We start from the raw sequence: 17,027 nt of genomic DNA, 5'->3' as shown, positions 1-17,027 counted from the left end.
CATTCCGTGTCACTGGTTCCTGGCAGAGATTGAGAACAGGCAACAGAGAATTGGAGCACAGTAAGAGGCAAAATCAGGACTCAGTGCAAGCTTTTGATTAAGCCCATCTCCCAGAAGTGAGAAACCCTCCCTTCACCCAGCACACCATTACTTGATGGTTCTCCTTAACCCCAGGAAACTGACCAGTTCCCAAGGTGCAGCACACTTGGATTAGCCAGCATCCCAAGGATATAAGAAAAGAAATCAAGGTAAGCAGCAGGGCAGGTTGTCAAAAAGATTGAAAAAGAGTACGCATTTTTCCTTCACAGAAAGAGCTAAAACAGCCCTCAGGATTTTTCATATCTTAGCCCTGATCTACACTGGGGGGGGGGGAAATCGATCTAAGTTACGCAAGTTCAGCTACATGCATAACATAGCTGAAGTCGATGTACTTAGATCGACTTACCGTGGTGTCTCCACCACGGAGTCGACTGCTGCTGCTCCCCCGTCAACTCTGCTTGTGCCTCTTGAGGTGCTGGAGTATAGGCGGGCGAGCATTCAGGGGTCGATTTATCGCATCTAGACTAGACTCGATAAATCGATCCCCGCTGGATCGATCGCTGCCCGCCGATCCGGCGGGTAGTGAAGACATACCCTTAAAAGTGTAAGGATATCAACCATTAAAATATGAAGAGCATCTGCCCATAGCAGAATCACTGTTATGATAGCAGTACTTTTCAAAACCTTTCATAAAAAGAAAAACACTCAACTAAAACAAAAATCACTAAGTGATCACTGTGCTGACCCCTCTAGACACTGATAAGGTGCATCTAAGATGGCTGCGTACTAGCAAGTCAAATCTTCTCCAGTCAACATCCTCAAGCAAGCTGTGTTCTGAGGAAGTGCATTTCTCAAAAATATTTTCCTTCACATAACTATAAGCTGTATAAAACTGACAAACCATATTGGCTTCAACTCCAGTCTGATACAATTAACATGAATTTTAAATGATTTTGTATTAACATACAATGTAACAAACAGACTTCTGTAAGTACAGGCAGTCCTCGGACTTATGACACAATCGGTTCCTGAAAATTGTGTCACAAGTCGAAACATCGTAACTCAGAACCGCAATCCACTCCATTGCAGGACTGAGCGCCGTAAATTCAAAACCAATTGTCGTAAGTCGAATCAGGGTGTCAATTCAGAAACGTAAGTCGAACGTCGTAAAGTCGAGGACTGCCTGTACAAGTACTACTGTAGGTCACAGCAATAGACAGCTTCTATCAGAGACGTACCTCTTGCTACCTGATTACGACAAGCACGAAGGGACTGAAAGAGGCTGAAACCATCAATTGTCACAACTGCTGCTGGATACAGGATACTCAGTTCTTCATTCTTTATTAAAAACAATGAGGTAAAGGAGACAATCACTTTCACCATCATTATGTCAACTTAGCACTTCTCTCTGAAGGAAAGCTTTGTAAATAATACAAGGTAACAAGTGTTTTGTCTGAACAGTTCATTTCTAACAGACTCTGCACAATGGAATATCATGCAGCAACAAAGAAAAGTTTAAAGAACCATCCAACATCTCAGCATACAATTAACAATTATTCAAATACAGACGCAGTTCTGTATTTACAGTCTACATTTTGTCTGCTTTCACTGAACTTCATGCCCCTCATCTATTTATATTTTAAGGGTTTAAGCAGAGAACATACAAGTTGTTGCAACTCGTAAAGGTTGCCTTGGTATGGGTCTATCTAGAGTGCAAATATCAAAGGATTTATGACCCAAATCCTATATCTATAGTAGGGTCTAAATTGGCACCTGGGTCCATTTTATATACCCAAATGTCCATCTGCAAGATTTAGATGTCTTGTTAAAACCTCCATATGTCAAAATTGGGCCCACATCATGCTAAACTGTCATCATAGAAGAACACTTGAATAAAGATAAACTTTCTAATACTTCCTAGTTTTTTTCATGTTGCAGAATGGTGGGCTTTTCCACAAAGTTGAACAAAGTTCTACAAAGATCCCTGTACAGGAAACGGCATAATAGAATGCAGATTCCTTCGACTACCTCCAAAATAGTCAACTTTTTTCTTTGGAGGTATTTTTTTTTTTTACTTTTCAGCTGTCTCCAGAGTAATCTTACTGAGAGATAAAAGAATATTAAGTCATCTGCTAGAGCACCGTGCAATTCTTGGAACCTGCCAAGCTGCATATTCCCCTTGAAAATCCACAAGCATACTACTACTATATTTTGCACACATAAAAGGAAAACACAGGCAACAAATGAAGCCCTCTTTTACATAAGTGATACAGTAATTCAATGTCTCTCTCAGCTTTGGGACTAAACATACGCCTCAAAAATAAGTGGAAAGAAATACTGCTTTCCTGTCTATGTCTTTATGACTTAGCTGGTTTGAGGATTCTTCTACAATGACATATCCCTAATCTCTTGCTCAGGTCAATCTTCCACCTGTCAAAAACTATTAAATACACACTAGAGGATTCACGTAGGAAAGAAACATGCCACATACTGAAACAATACTATTTTACTTTTGAAATAGCCTGCTACACCACCTGTTCAGTGACTCCAGGATGTCTTGGAACCTCATAGGTTCTGCATTTAAGCTGCAGGACAGGATCTTCATTTAAGAGCTGTGCAAGAAGTAGGACTCCAGTCTAAGAAAGAAAGAATAACTAACATGAATATTTATTCACTAATTCACCTTTGCTTAGGAAAGGCTTGCACTTTGCTCTACAGAAATAAAAGTTTACAAGTTACAGCAATACATCATTACTTTGCAACTGAACTTTGAAAGAAGACTCACCTCTGTGTAGAAACGGACGTAGCCAGAGGTAAAACCTACCACGATGCAGGTCCAGTCAGGACGGCCTGTGGAGCTCCTGTCCCATAAAAAAACAAAACAAATTAAGGGGAAAAAACTAATTTTGCTCTCAAATATACACAAATTCCATTGACTTTAAAAGGATTAGCATGCATTTATCTGAAGGCAGAATTGCTAAAAAGTCTATTCTTACCTCTTTTGGCTTGCCAGTGGAATGCACAATGCACTACTTACACATTCACTGGAAACAGAAAATAAAAATATGAAGCATTCATGCCAACCAGTTTAAAATTACATACCACAATAGTTCTATACGACCCATCAGATCTTGCCAGTCTTATTAATATATTTTAATAACTTAAATATATTTTTAAAAATGTATTAAGACTCAAAAATGATTACATAATGAGGTAAAATATTATGCAAAATACTAATACAACCATATTTGTAAAATTATACACAATTCATATTGTGAGTTAAAAGAGAGTTGCTGGGCCTTTTTATAAATCATGTATACTGTAATTTCTATTCAAAGATCCTGAAGAAAAAAATCCTAATTTCTGTTTTTTTTTTTCAAAATTATGTATTATTTATGCTATGTAGCAGTCCACAGGTAAGATTAACATACTATTGGTGCAGATAGAACAACAATGCATGTAAAAAACATATTAGAAATATAGACCACCACAGGAACAGAAACAGAAACTGTTTTAGAAGTTTGAAAATGAGTTCTATTTTATGCTAGACAAGAGTCATAGTAAAAAAAAAAAGGCAATAGGGTTGAAATTTGAAAGGAAAAAAGAGGCTATAAACTAATGCAGTAAATGCTTTCTGTACATCACTACTAAAAGGCAAAGACTAACAAGTCACTTTGCAGTCAAGGTAACAATGATGTACACTGCAGAAAAGGCAGACCAATCCATTAAGTGCAGAATGCAGGAAATCCATCTATGATTGCTCAAATAAGCTTGAACAACAAATAAGAAATCTGACGCTGTTTACTGAAAATTGAAGGCAGGGACATGCTATCTTTAGTTTTCAACTGACCACTAAAAATAGGTTAAGGATCATAAAGATTTTATAGACAAATGAGAGCTAGGATCTGAACTGTCACAGTTGAGGAAGTTGCACAGAACTGTTTTAATATAGTTTTCATAGTAAGCAATCAACTAATCTGGACTTAGGATCCAGAAATTACATGATTATATCTAAAATGATTGTGAGTGCTATGACAAGGGTTCCGAATAAGAATAAATGGATTTTTGAGAAAAGCAGATAGAGGAAATACAAAACAGGTTTTGAAAAGTAATTTGACTATCGGACAAAAAGATGCAGAATAAAATAGCAAGCTGCTGTGCTCATATACCACATTTCCCATTTTAAAGAACAAATGAAATGCTCTATAAAGAATAATAAGTAATAAGTGAAAAAAATGTTCAAGAGAAATATACAATTATAAAAACACATAGGATCTCTGCTGCTAAAGTTGATAGGGATTAAATGAAAAGTAAATATGGGAGAACCTTGCTAATTTTCACCTTGATCATTATAGGCCTGATCCATCTGACAAAGAGTCATTGGGTTTCACCTCGCTCCTTAGCGAAGATTTAACAGTACAGTGCTCTAGAGAGGCAAAGGCTTCACTTTGTTTGCAAAATTATTAGGGTACTTTTAGTAATATACTAAGTAGAATCAAATTATTAAAACTAAACTACAGTTGTCCAAAACAAAATAAGAAAGTACACTCTGATGCAGAACTCTGTTTTCATGATGTTTGTTCATTTAGTAATTTGCAAAAATTCCTTAGGCTGCAATGGGTCTCCCCAACCAGTGTAATTAGAAAGCATTTACTGTATAAGAATAATGAACACCACAAACAGAAGAGCGTTTTCCAAGATATGCACACACAATTTGGGCAGGAGAAAGCAGACAACAGTCAAGGTTTCCTTGAGACAAACAGAAATCAGAGACGGCAAGAAACACACACTTTGGTTACTCATTTTCCAATATATGGACACAGATTTTATTTCCACCATTAAATAAAGCTTTAAATTTATTATGGAAACATTTAACATCACACCTCATCTAAAGAAATACCTCCCTCAAGGGACTCTAACATACTGAAAGGGATTCTACTAATGTAAAAAGGAATAGCCTCTGTGAAACAGGCCATGTTATTTGAATAGTGGAAGGAAACAAAGAAAAGCCAAATGCATATTGTGATATTTATCAAAGATAACTCAGCTCAGATGCATGGTAGTAGCGAGTTTTTAAACAAGGTTCGTGCTTCCTACCCAAAATTTCACATGGTTTGATAAATCAACATCTCCAGCTCCCTGTTTAACCATCATACTGCACATACTGTTACTGTGACACACAGCTGCAGGTGTTGGAAAGAGCACTGAGGGGGAAAGAGCAACTCAAGAAGGTAAACCTAAGATGGTCTACTGAAATACCTGAACGATGTGATGAAAGGGGGCAACTGAAATATTTCTTGGCAGCAGAAGAGAAAGCATTAAGAAATTCTGTATTCTCTCTGGCTACTTTGGTTAGGATGACTAATTGAAATCAAAGCCAAGATATAATTGGAAGTCAAATCCAAAAGCTAGGCTTGAAGTAAAATTTTCAAAACACACCAAAGTAACTTAGGAGCCCAAATCTCATTTTCAAAAGTAGCTTAGGCACTCAGGCCACTTACCATGAACCTTCAAGATCAGAAGTAGGAGGACAACAAATGCAACATGTCCACAGCATCTTGGGGGAAGAAGGGCTTTACATCATATGAGTGATGCTCTATGCCTGTGACTTGAAGTGTTTAAGTATTGGTGTGATGGTATGAAAATGGGGAGGGGATCCTTACAGACTACTTCTGTCTGCAGCCCCAGCACATCAGAATAAAAATGTTTCTCCCACACCCCGAAGAAAAATTCAATTCTACTCAGTAGATGTTCAGTTTTATTTTCTTGCTACGTTAAGGAATTACAACAGTTTTGTGACAGTCCAGATCTTTGAACAAATATTTTTATTATAATTATATGTACACCCAGTAATTTGCATATAATCACACCCTGGAATCTCACTCCCAAAAACAAGAAGTGGCTTTTGCATTTGGGCACTATTTTTAGCCACGTAACTTACTCCAGCCCAAAATTCTTAAAGTTGGAATGTATAAACAACCAATGGTGATTAAAATCATTTAGTCAGTTTCCTCTCTCCAAACTATTTGTAAAGTACATTTAAGATAAAAAGAGCAAAGAACTAATTAGTAATAGTGACATTTTAATCAGATAAACTAAGAATTCAATACCTACCCTTCTTCAACATTCAGAGAGCCACTCCAACCAACAGCATATTGCATTTCCTCCTTCCCCTTGTCGCTGTATTTCCATTTTGCTGACATTAAAAAAGGCATTGTCCATAAAGAATAAGATGTTAAAAGGTAATTTGCAAAAACAACATAGTTCCATTCCTAATATTCCTCAATATAACACGTTTAGGTCAGTAACCAGTTTAAAAAAAAACGTCTTACCATAGGAAGGGAGTATGTTCTACTGATCTGAGGAGGGGACTGGGAAACACAACTTATGGATTCTTTTCTCACTTCTACCACTTAGTGAGACCTTTTGCACATCATGTCACCCCTCTCCATGCTCCTCAGTTGACTAATTTATATTTTCTTAAATGAAAACATCAACCTATTTTATTGGAGCCATAAGGCTCACTTCAAACAGTTAACTCGTCAGATGAAAAGTGCAATGAAAGTACAAAACACTATTACCTGGTATGGTTATCCACAATGAAATGAAAACCCTAGAGTTTGAGTTAACACAGAGGAAAGTGGGCAAATCTAACTAGTTCTAAACATTTGATTTTCATAATTCCTTTAGTTACTTCATAGTAACACTGGAAATCACAACAGACTTAATTGTTTCTACAAATAGAAACATTTTCCAAACAGAGTTAGCCAAGAGTAAAAATCACAGCACTAGATACAATACAGTACATCATGTGCTATCTATATGCCACCTAAAAACTGACAAATTAGAACAAATGCCACCCAATGGTTCAGAGGCAGCAGCTATCTATCCACCAGGTGAGCCAAAGGATAACTTCCTTATGCATGAACCAGTAGGAGCTCTGTTAAACTTCAATTAGCTGGAAGGTGTTCTTACAGGCATCGTGCATTTCTGTCCTTCCATTAACTATGTGAAACTAGTAGCTAATCAATTTTTGACATGCATGATTTTGCGGGGAACAACAAATATGGGCTGATGACTTTAAGAAAATGCAATCATTCCAATTTTCAGAAATCTCAGTTTCTGCAGCATTTAGTTACAAGTTATTATCCCACCATACTGGCAATGACACATTCTGCTGCATGGATATAGTTTTTAAGTCAAAGTAAAAAGCTTGTAAAAACACCACCAAGAGTTCAGGTCAGTTTAGCTAAAGCTTTTTCTCTGGGAAAAATTAAACAAAAGAAAAACACAAAAATTAACACTAAACATAAACATAAAATTAATACAGCCCAGAGATTTTGTCCAGAAAGCATAATTAATTGTAACATCTGCAAGCAAAACTACAGGAGATAAGATAGTTATGGTGTATATATTATCAAATTATGCCTGTTAAAATGACTCAGACCTACAAAAAACAAAGGACCTGAGAGAAGGCTGAAACTTCAGATTTGCCATATCTGCTTGTGCCTAGTTAATACATCACATGTATTACATAAAATAGTCCACCATACTAAAATCCCTGAAAATAGGGATTTATGATAAGAACTGCAATTGTTCACTAATTTAAGTACTGGGCCATAAGTAAAAAATGTGCATTACATACTTACGCACTAAAAAAACAGCTTTCTGCTCACGAGCTATTACCATCAGATCATTTGCTGGTGATAAGGATAACACACAGTCTTGAAGCCAGTAACTTGTCTGTGTCTTGCAAGCAGATTCTTCTTCTTCTTCTTCTTCCTGTATGCACAGTTTTAGTTAGTGTAGGCAATGATTTTCAAAGGTGTTTGTTGGTTTGTTTTTAAAACCACACATATGCCTTGCTTGCTCTCTCTCAAAACTAATCTAGTACTCAATGCCCAGACACCAGTTTAACTATGGTATAAACTTGCAGAACAGCACAAGTCAGGTTTATCTACTTTACAATAATTCTTTTAGCATATTAACAAAATAGCACATAAAGGAGAATTAGTTGGCTATTTGGATTCTCAAAGCCATGTCTCTCACCAAAGACAATTAAGGACCCTAATAGACATGGAATGAGAGTTAAAGTACTATCATGGACTAGAAACCGGGAGGGAGGGAGGGAGTGGGAGGGGAAGAGGGAGAGGGAAAGTGAGAGGGAGAGGGGGAGAGAGAGAGGATAAAGTGGTCAGTTTTCAACATGAAAGGAGTTGCCCCAAGGTAACGCCACTGTTTGGAAAATATATTTACTTACAAAGAACTAAATTCAGGTTATTGCACTCAACAATCCTGCTCTCCCTGTGCCTTTACAGATTATGGGGCTTCAGAAACCAAACTCAAATGTGAGAAACACCAAAAAGTGTCCCACACGTACCCAAAAATGTTATCGTTGAAGAACAGCTCCCAAATCACAACCCTGCAAAAAGTAGGAAACGTAGTTACACGGTACTGCTTCACACAGCAATGGCAGTAAGAACTGGGAATTAGGCCTAGTCAAAAAAAATTTCCATCCAACCTGTTTTTAACAGAAAACTAGGTTTTCAACTAAAAGTTTTCCATAAAAAGTGTGTGTTTTCAGAGGAAAATTTTGTTTTGTTTTGTTTTTTTTATTGAAAAATCAAATGCCCTCAAAACAAATGTCTTTGGTTTCTGGACAACATTTTTCAGTTTTCAAATTTCTGGTGCAAATCAAAATTTTCTGTGAAAAATTGAGATTAAAATTGTTTTGTTTTTGTCAAAGTTATCGGGAGTGGGGGAGGGGGATTTTAGCTGTGCCCACGCTCCCAATACAGTTTTAAAATGTTGACACCATGAAAAATAAAGAAAACAAGAATGGTATAGAGAAAGGGGAGCACACAGCAGCGCTGGCATGGGAAGAGAGAATGGGGGAATAGAAAGAGCCTGTTGCATCAGGGGAGAATGATGGCATACACAGAATCCCTAGCATGAGAGAGGGTAGGGGAGGGGTTGCAGGGAGCCCCTGAAACAGGTGGTGATGGGAGGATGGAATACAAAGAGTTGGGTGGGGGCAAACAAAGGAATACATGGAGCCTTGGGTATGTGCATTGAGCTTGACCTGCAGAAGAAATTAAGCGTACGATCCTCCAGTTACAATGCTATCACTGATTACTATGAATTCCTTCTGCATCCTGCCTCACAGAAGCAGGACAGTTCAAATATACACTCTGCTCCGCCCAGTCTCTACCTAAAACTGAGTTTTTGACCTAGGACTCCCGTGTAGACAAATATGCTGTTCTACCAACTTAAGCTTAAAATCAGTTACTGTTTCTACATAATATTTTTGGAACTGCTGGGAAGGAAGTGGTTTAGAAGAACAAAGAGATGGAATGCAAATAGCAATATACAGATATGCAAAAAGCTACATACAAACTGCTCACCTGCCAAAAAATCAGTGTTAACAAGAGTGCGCACACTGTACCAGTACTCATTCGTATACTTTTGAGCAGTTGAAACATATGTTTTGAATGCATCGAGTTTTACATTTGTTTGAAAAGGTTCCCCCGCACCTCAAGTTAGCCAGCCCAGTCAAATTAAGACCAGTCTAGAATGAGATCTCATACTTTTCCCCAATTTTTGTAATATTAGTCTTTAGATGTTAAGACTTGTTCAATTTCTTTTAATCACACACACTCACTGTATTTACATCTACCTAGGATGTTCAGATCTCCCAGAATACATTTGTGTTTTTATTAATTTCTAATGTAACCAGTGGAAAACAGAATTATTTCAAAATTTTCAGAAAAAAAAACCAGATATCCTCAAATACAGACTCACGTGACCAGAAGATAGGTACTTTTGTTAAATGATTTAAATAACAAGAATGGAGATAATTTACAAAATCTCTGTATTGTATAAATGGCGAATAGGAATATAAGAAAAGTAATTTAATTCTACAGCCGTGAGTGCCATGCAACTTTTCACGTTAAATCCCTATGATTTCAACTTCAGTAGGAGTTTTTTGTCTCTCTTTATTCTTTGCCAGTCCAGCAGATGGTAGACTGCAGTAACTTACACATCCTATTGATGGCTAGCCTCTGCACCTAGCCAGTTGTAAAATGTCAATTATCTGACGCTTCCATGTATCAATGTCATTGCATATGTCCCCATATACTGTAATGGTGCTAGTAAATTCCTCTACAGTTTAGGGAGTAACAGTGGACAGGCTGACAAATATGAATGACTTCACTTCCTCTGTATACTTATACAAAATATGTACCTATCCATCAATTACCTGTTTGATCTGTATTGTATATGCACACCTGCAAGCCCTCTAACACTTATCTATACCGAGGAAGAATGTGGAACAAAAGGAATTGAAGATGAGAAAGAGGTTTCTCCCTTTGCTGCCCATCATCAACCTGATTATCCTTGTCCTTGATGAGACAAGAGAAACAGATTCATTGCTCCAGTAAGAAAGCAATTTCTAGAACTATAGAATAAGGCTCTGATCTTGCAACTTACATTGCAGACACATGCAGGGGTCCAGCTACAAAGAGTCATCAATTTCAATAAGGAGCCACCTGTAGTTAGTTGCAGAATTAGGGCCCAGTCTATCTATCCAGGTATTCTACTTTACACCCCCCACTATTAGACTGACTAAATAGTAGCAAGTTGCAGCCATTTTTCAAGCCCTTGCAAGATGGCCACAAAGCTTTTTAATACACCCAAGAAAGAACTTTGACTAATTCTTCCTCTTAGAACAAAGCACAGTTTGAATAACAAGGAAAGTTTATCATGTGTAAAATAAACCCTTTGTACAGAAAGCCAAAGATAATTACTGTGGTTAAGGCTATTTTTAATCCCAAAGAACTTTTCAAATTCAAGCCCTGGACAACAGAAGAAGAGAATTCTAGTTTTAGGGTTGGAGGTTGTTTCCTGTTTTCCCTCCCTCCCTCTTTAGAAACACACACACACCCACCCACCCTTTGGAAAGTGTTTTTTTTAATCTTTCCCTCTTTTGCCCCTAGATAGTGCTGCTCCCTTGCAGCAGCTGCATGACACAGGGGTTTCTTTCACTGCAAATAAAAACCCACAGCACTGAGTCTCAGAGCCCAGGTCAACTGACTCATGCTCGTGGGGTTTGTGCTGTGGGGTGAAAAACAGCAGTATAGACATTCGTGCTTGGGCTGGAGCCCAGGCTTTGAAACCCAGTGGGTGGGGAGGGTCAACTGACCCAGGCTCTGAGACTCGGTGCTGTGGTTTTATTTTGCAGTGTAGATATATCCAAATATGAGATACTACCTGGAGGTTGGGGCCCAATAGCTACAGGTGTGATCTGCAACAGCTGAAGAGACAATCTGATACCTGATTACACCCTCACTCCCCCTGCTTTATGAGAAAAATCAAGACCCTGGCAAAGCTGGTGAGCCAATAGGAAGTTATGGGGGCAGAGGGATGAGGCCCACAGAAGGAGAGTTAATGTTGGAGTAAGCAGCCCCCCATTTATCATGGAGGGCTAGGTAGGATTTGAGTGGAAGCTACCAGCAGAGCAATGAGGCCATGAGGGCAAGTTGGTGAGTGGAGAGAGGAAGAACATTTCAAGGAGGACACCAGGGAGGAAGAGAATGGTAATGTACCCCATCAAGTCATCTCTGACCAGCTCTGCTCCTTTCCTCTCCCACTGCCCTCTGTTCATTTCCCCTTCCTAGGTTTCACTGGCATTTCATTGCCTACTCAGCAACATCCATCCCCTCCCAGCTCCAGAGTTCTTCTAGGAGCTGACCTACCCTGAAGTCTTTGTCTGCTCTGCTTCCCTCTAGATAACCCTCCGTAATAACTGAACTAGCTGATGAAGCTGCAGCCCCCAGGTGTGGATGCCTCCCATGCAGGAGTGAACCAAAAGTGGCAAATTATCTTCCATAAACCAACTATCAAACAAACCAAACAAAAGATACTCTCGTTGACTTACCTTACTCCTCTCGTTCCGGTGGAGTACCAGAGTTGACTGGAGAGCACTCTGCGGTTGATTTAGCTGGTCTTCACTAGACCTGCTAAATTGACACCCACTGCATCAATCGCAGAAGCATCGATCTCTGGTAAGTGTAGGCATGGCCCTAGTATCTCACCCTCTAAAATGGATTGTTCGTCTGTTCTCTCAAGGGAGGCAGAGAAAGGTTAACCTGGAACTTTCAGTCTACATACAGGTCTAGGGCAAAGAGACATCTGCAATTTTCCCCCAGAGCAGTGCAACAGAAGTACTTGTGGGCACACGAGAGCCAAATACCTAAGGGTGCATGTCACTATCACAGTGAGTAATGTATAATTAACTTAAAAACTCAGTTAAAGAAAATTATGGACAAATAGCGCCATTTACAGTGTCATTAGTCAAGTGCTATCTTGGCCACATGAAAACTACTCAACAAATTAAACCAACAGAAAAGATTCTTTGAGAGAAGACAAATCTTAGTGATAAAAGTGAATACATATAGACTTACAGGTTCTTGTGTTTCTGCTTCATCCCAGGCTCCCCAGCCATCATCTTCCCAGTTTGGTGATTTATCTACTTTAAACAAAAAGATAAAAAAATCATGAAACTACAGCATCGAGAAGGAAATAATTAATTATGAAGGACATTTTCCCCCTATGCATCACAGTTTATATCAGACCTATAGCTGCTTGGTACAGCTAAGAATAAAGGCAATCAACACATGCATCCTGAAACATAAGATGCAGCATGCTGTATTTTTCATGAAAGAGATATTTATACTTATTTTTAACACTTCATAAGTATAATTTCTAAATACAAGATAAAGATGTGGTCTAGGCACAGGATTGGGAGCAGAGAACATCAGAATCTAAATCCCAGTTCAGACTCACTCCACCTATAATTCTGAGCAAGTAAATCAATCCCTCAGTGGGGCCTCTTGGTGCTATGGCAATAAAAATAATAGACAAAGCAACTTCATTTTTTCTCAGCTTCCACATGTGCCATATGAGGAGCAACACCAACGTATTGTGAAGAGTAATCTGCTAATTTCTGTAAAACAACCTGAAGCTGACAAAAATTACAAGTGGTAATATCTTTTATTGGACCAACTTCTGTTGGTGGAAAGGACAAGTTGTCAAACTACATAGAGCTCTTCCTCAGGTCTGGAGAAGGTAACCAGAGTGTCCCAGCTAAATATAAGGTGGGATAGATTGTGAAATGTAAAGAGCTCAGGCATGCTGTAGGAGACTACTTAGAATGAAGGGGGCAATTAAGGGTAGCAGGCAGTAAGGTGCATTATGAATTTTTGTTATGAGCCATAAAACCAGTGTCTCTGCTAAGTCCATGATTTTTAGGGTCCAGAAGAATTATGAATTTAAGTTCACAGGCTTCCTTAGAGGATGAGGACTGAGATCAAATATGGACAGAGAGCTTTGTGAAAAGTGTGTTTTTCTTTTATAATTTTTCTGTCTGAGTTCATTTCAGAGCATAGTGATTGTCTGTTTTCATTCACATAGTTGTTATTGGGGCATTTGGTGAACTGGACAAGGTACATCACATGTTGGGATAGGTATGTGTAGGACTCATGGATCTTGAAAGGTGTGTTGTGGAGAACACAGATCGTCATACAGTAGAGATGTGTCTAGGTTTTGTATTTGTTATTCTGGTGCTGCTTTGGTGTCCTGGTCCGTGGGGAGCTTGCTTCCAATTATGAGCTTGGCAAGACTGGGGAGCTTTTTAAAGGCCAGAAGAGGGGGTTCAGGAAAGATTTATTTCAGGATTTGGTCCCCACCAAGTATGGGTTGTAATTGTTTGATGATACCCCCGTACGGGCTCCAGGGTGGGGTGATATGTGACCAATAGGCATGTGAGGTCAGTGGGAGGGTTTTTCCTCCTCATATCCTGGGACCAACACTGCAGAAAACAATGGATAATATCGCATTTTGCCATTTAAAATGGAGACTTCACAACATGAAGAAGGAACCCAGACTAAACAGCAACATCCACTGCCTACGCAGATGGAAGAAACAAACACCATCCCCAGAGGATTCACCATCTATAACCCTCTGACCACTCATACAACTCCAAATGTGCTGAAGGACCTGCAGAAGCTCCGCAGAAGGACCTCAGAAAAACTGAGAAACCATCTCTCCTGAACCTTACATACTCCAGAAGAGATCACCTCAAAACAAGAAATCTCCACATGTTCCCACACACTGGAAGAAAAAAAAACTCAGGAAATCTGGAGATCATGCAGGAAACTCGAAACAACTATAAAAAACCTGATGACAGCAATCCAACACAAAAACAAAAAGTGAAACCAACTGCAACAACTCCACAACCAACAGACCACCACCTCCTGGAGAAACTACAACACCAGGACCCATCACATGGACACACCAACATCATCAATTTCTCAAGACTGTTCCTAATCTGAACTGACATATCTACTCTGCAAGGGATTGAACTTCTGCCCTACCACTGAACATACTAAGAGAGAGTATACGTGAGTATATATATTCTCCATACATGTGGAGAACTAGAAGAATTCTTCCTTTAATCAGCCTCAAGGAATTCTTTCACAACTACCATATCCCTACCAACAGTCGTCAAAAAGAGTCAACCTGCATCCCCAGAGTCACAAGCGACCGTTGGGCAGATCGAAAACGCATTGGGCAGATCCCACGACAAAATTCTTTGGTCAGAAATGGAAAGAACGTGCTTGCAACAAAACAGAATGGTGTGGCATCAACCTGTATTCGTGGAGGGACAGACAAGGACAAGCCAGACAAAGGTGATTATGGTATTTTCTGTCTTACTATCTAGCCCTTTCCCAATGATTCCTAATATTTTGTTAGGGTTTTTTTGTTGTTTTTTTTTTGACTGCCCCTGCACATTGAGCGGATGTAGTGATTGTTTGGCAGGCTTCCTGCTTCTGATGTACTTAAAATATTTTTTGCTGTTAGTTTTTTAGTCTTTGACCAGTTGCTCTTCAAATTCTTTTTTGGCCAGCCTAATTATATTTTTATACTTGAATTGCCAGAGTTTATGCGCCTTTCTATTTTCCTCCGTAGGATTTAACTTACAATTTTTATAGGATGCTTTTTGCCTCTAACCGCTTCTTTTACTCTGTTTAGCCATGGTGGCACTTTTTTGATCCTCTAAGTTTTTTAATTTGGGGGTATACATTTAATTTGAGCCTCTATTATGCTGTTTTTAAGTATTTTCCATGCAACTTTCAGAAATTTCACTTTTGTGACTGTACCTTTTAATTTCCCTTTAACTAGCTCTCTCATTTTTGCATAGTTCCCCTTTCTGAAGTTAAATGCTACCTTGGTGGGCTTCTTTGGTGTGTCCCCTGTCACCCCCCAAGGATGTTAAATTTAATTATATTATGGTTGATGTTACCCAGGTGCTTTAACTATATTCACCTCTTGCACCAGATCTTGATTTAGTCCTATGTGGAACTCAGGAATTGCCTCTCCCACTGTGGTTCCCAGGACTAGCTGCTCCAAGAAGCAGCCATTTATGGTGTCAAGAAACTTTATTTCTTCATCCCATCCTGAGGTGACATGTACCCAGTCAATATAGGGCTAGCTGAAATCCCTTATCAATTATTATTAGAAAATTTTCTATTTTTCTCTCTAATCTCCTGGTGCATTTCACAGTCACCATCACCATCCTGGTCAGTATATCCCTATTGCTATATTCTTATTATTCAAGCATGGGAATTCTATACATAGAGACTCTATGGTACAGTTTGATTCACTTAAGATTTTTTTTACTGTATTTGACTATGCTTTCTTTCACATATAGTGCCATTCCCCCACCAGTATGACCTACTGTGTCATTCATATATATTTTGTACCCTGGTAGAAAAAGGAAGATTAGAGAGGAAGATGAGGAAAGTTAATTTCTTGGTGTTAGTTTGGAGGAGGGGGGTTAAAAAGGATGATTGGTAGCTTAAAGAAATTCAGAAAACAAACTGCCACCTACAGTTTTAGGGTTTTCTCATGGGAAAGTGTTTGGCAGGAGGCCATGTAGTAGTTAGAGCAGGGACCTGGAAGTTATGGCTCCTGAATTCAATCACAGACTCAGTTACTGACTCAGTGTGACCTTGGAAAGTCACTTGCTCTACCTCAGTTTACCCATCTGGAAAATGGGGACATTAATACTTCTATCTCAGTGTGTTATAAGAGTTAATTAGTATTTATAAAGTTCTTTGTGACCCTGGACTGTATTGAAGTGTCAGTGAAATGCAAAAATTATTAGAAATAAAACCCATCCTTTCAGATTAACACATATGCAAACAAAAATTAGGGGCAATCTCTCATGTGACTGGTAAAGGAGGAATAAGACTACTTTCACCTTTAGATCACTAGTTCAAATATTGACAAGGTAAGCAGTAATCAGAAGTAATTACCAAAAGCTGTCCACTGGCCTAGGTGAGACCATGTCAATACAATTCTTAGTACACAGACATGCATATCACAAGGATCATCCTCAAATCAGTACCCACTGCTAATAATCTCAGCAAAGCAACTGAACTACTCACTCTCCCTAAGAGTTCTTCAGATCAGGAAAGAAGAATATTGCAAGAGAGCAGTAAACTACATTGATGCTGACTGTGCTGCTTCTGTTCTGGGGATAAAAAGATTTTCTTTCTCCAGGATCTTTTATCATTACCTTTCATTAACAAAAAGGCCATGTCTATACTGGCCCTAAGACAAAGTTTAAAGACTATGCCAAAACAGAGTTTAAATTTGGCTGTAGTCAAACAACGCTCTGAAACAGTTTGACTAGCCAGATTGGAATGGGCAATGTTCTGCATCCAGTTGCTGTAGCTCTGTTTGGCCCCTTTCACACTGGCCTGTCAACCAAACCAGGTTAGAACCCACTATGGCAACAGCAAAACGAAAAGCATGCTTGCTTATGCAGTTTTTTAATTCTGGTATTAGGCTACAAATATTTTTAAAAGACAAAACTTGCCAACAGCTTTGCTGAAAAGGCATTTTACCAGGTTAGACCAGAACAA

The 17,027-nt window shown here is 38.8% G+C and overlaps 1 protein-coding gene across 6 annotated transcripts in view; it reads right to left on the bottom strand.

Moving 5' to 3' along the window:
- RAB3GAP2 (RAB3 GTPase activating non-catalytic protein subunit 2) overlaps positions 1 to 17,027 on the bottom strand; it is a 71,615-nt gene that overhangs the window by 38,053 nt on the left and 16,535 nt on the right. For 2 of the 6 annotated variants that reach the window (XM_048843225.2, XM_075127070.1), the window contains 8 exons: positions 12,501 to 12,565; positions 11,975 to 12,056; positions 7,689 to 7,821; positions 6,154 to 6,235; positions 3,036 to 3,083; positions 2,825 to 2,900; positions 2,574 to 2,675; positions 1,278 to 1,377 (listed from right to left, as the gene is read on the bottom strand). In XM_048843225.2, coding sequence (XP_048699182.2) covers positions 1,278 to 1,377; positions 2,574 to 2,675; positions 2,825 to 2,900; positions 3,036 to 3,083; positions 6,154 to 6,235; positions 7,689 to 7,821; positions 11,975 to 12,056; positions 12,501 to 12,544 — 667 coding nt within the window. In that variant the 5' untranslated portion in view covers positions 12,545 to 12,565. Of the gene's footprint in view, positions 1 to 1,277; positions 1,378 to 2,573; positions 2,676 to 2,824; positions 2,901 to 3,035; positions 3,084 to 6,153; positions 6,236 to 7,688; positions 7,822 to 8,419; positions 8,439 to 11,974; positions 12,057 to 12,500; positions 12,569 to 17,027 lie in introns of those variants that run through there. The other 4 variants (XM_048843226.2, XM_048843223.2, XM_048843224.2 and 1 more) reach the window with 4 other exon arrangements.

The sequence above is a fragment of the Caretta caretta genome, chromosome 3, assembly GCF_965140235.1.
Source record: "Caretta caretta isolate rCarCar2 chromosome 3, rCarCar1.hap1, whole genome shotgun sequence".
NCBI classification, from domain to species: domain Eukaryota; kingdom Metazoa; phylum Chordata; order Testudines; family Cheloniidae; genus Caretta; species Caretta caretta.
Note: the sequence above shows the minus strand (reverse complement) of the source record. Positions and strands in the feature narration are given on the sequence as shown.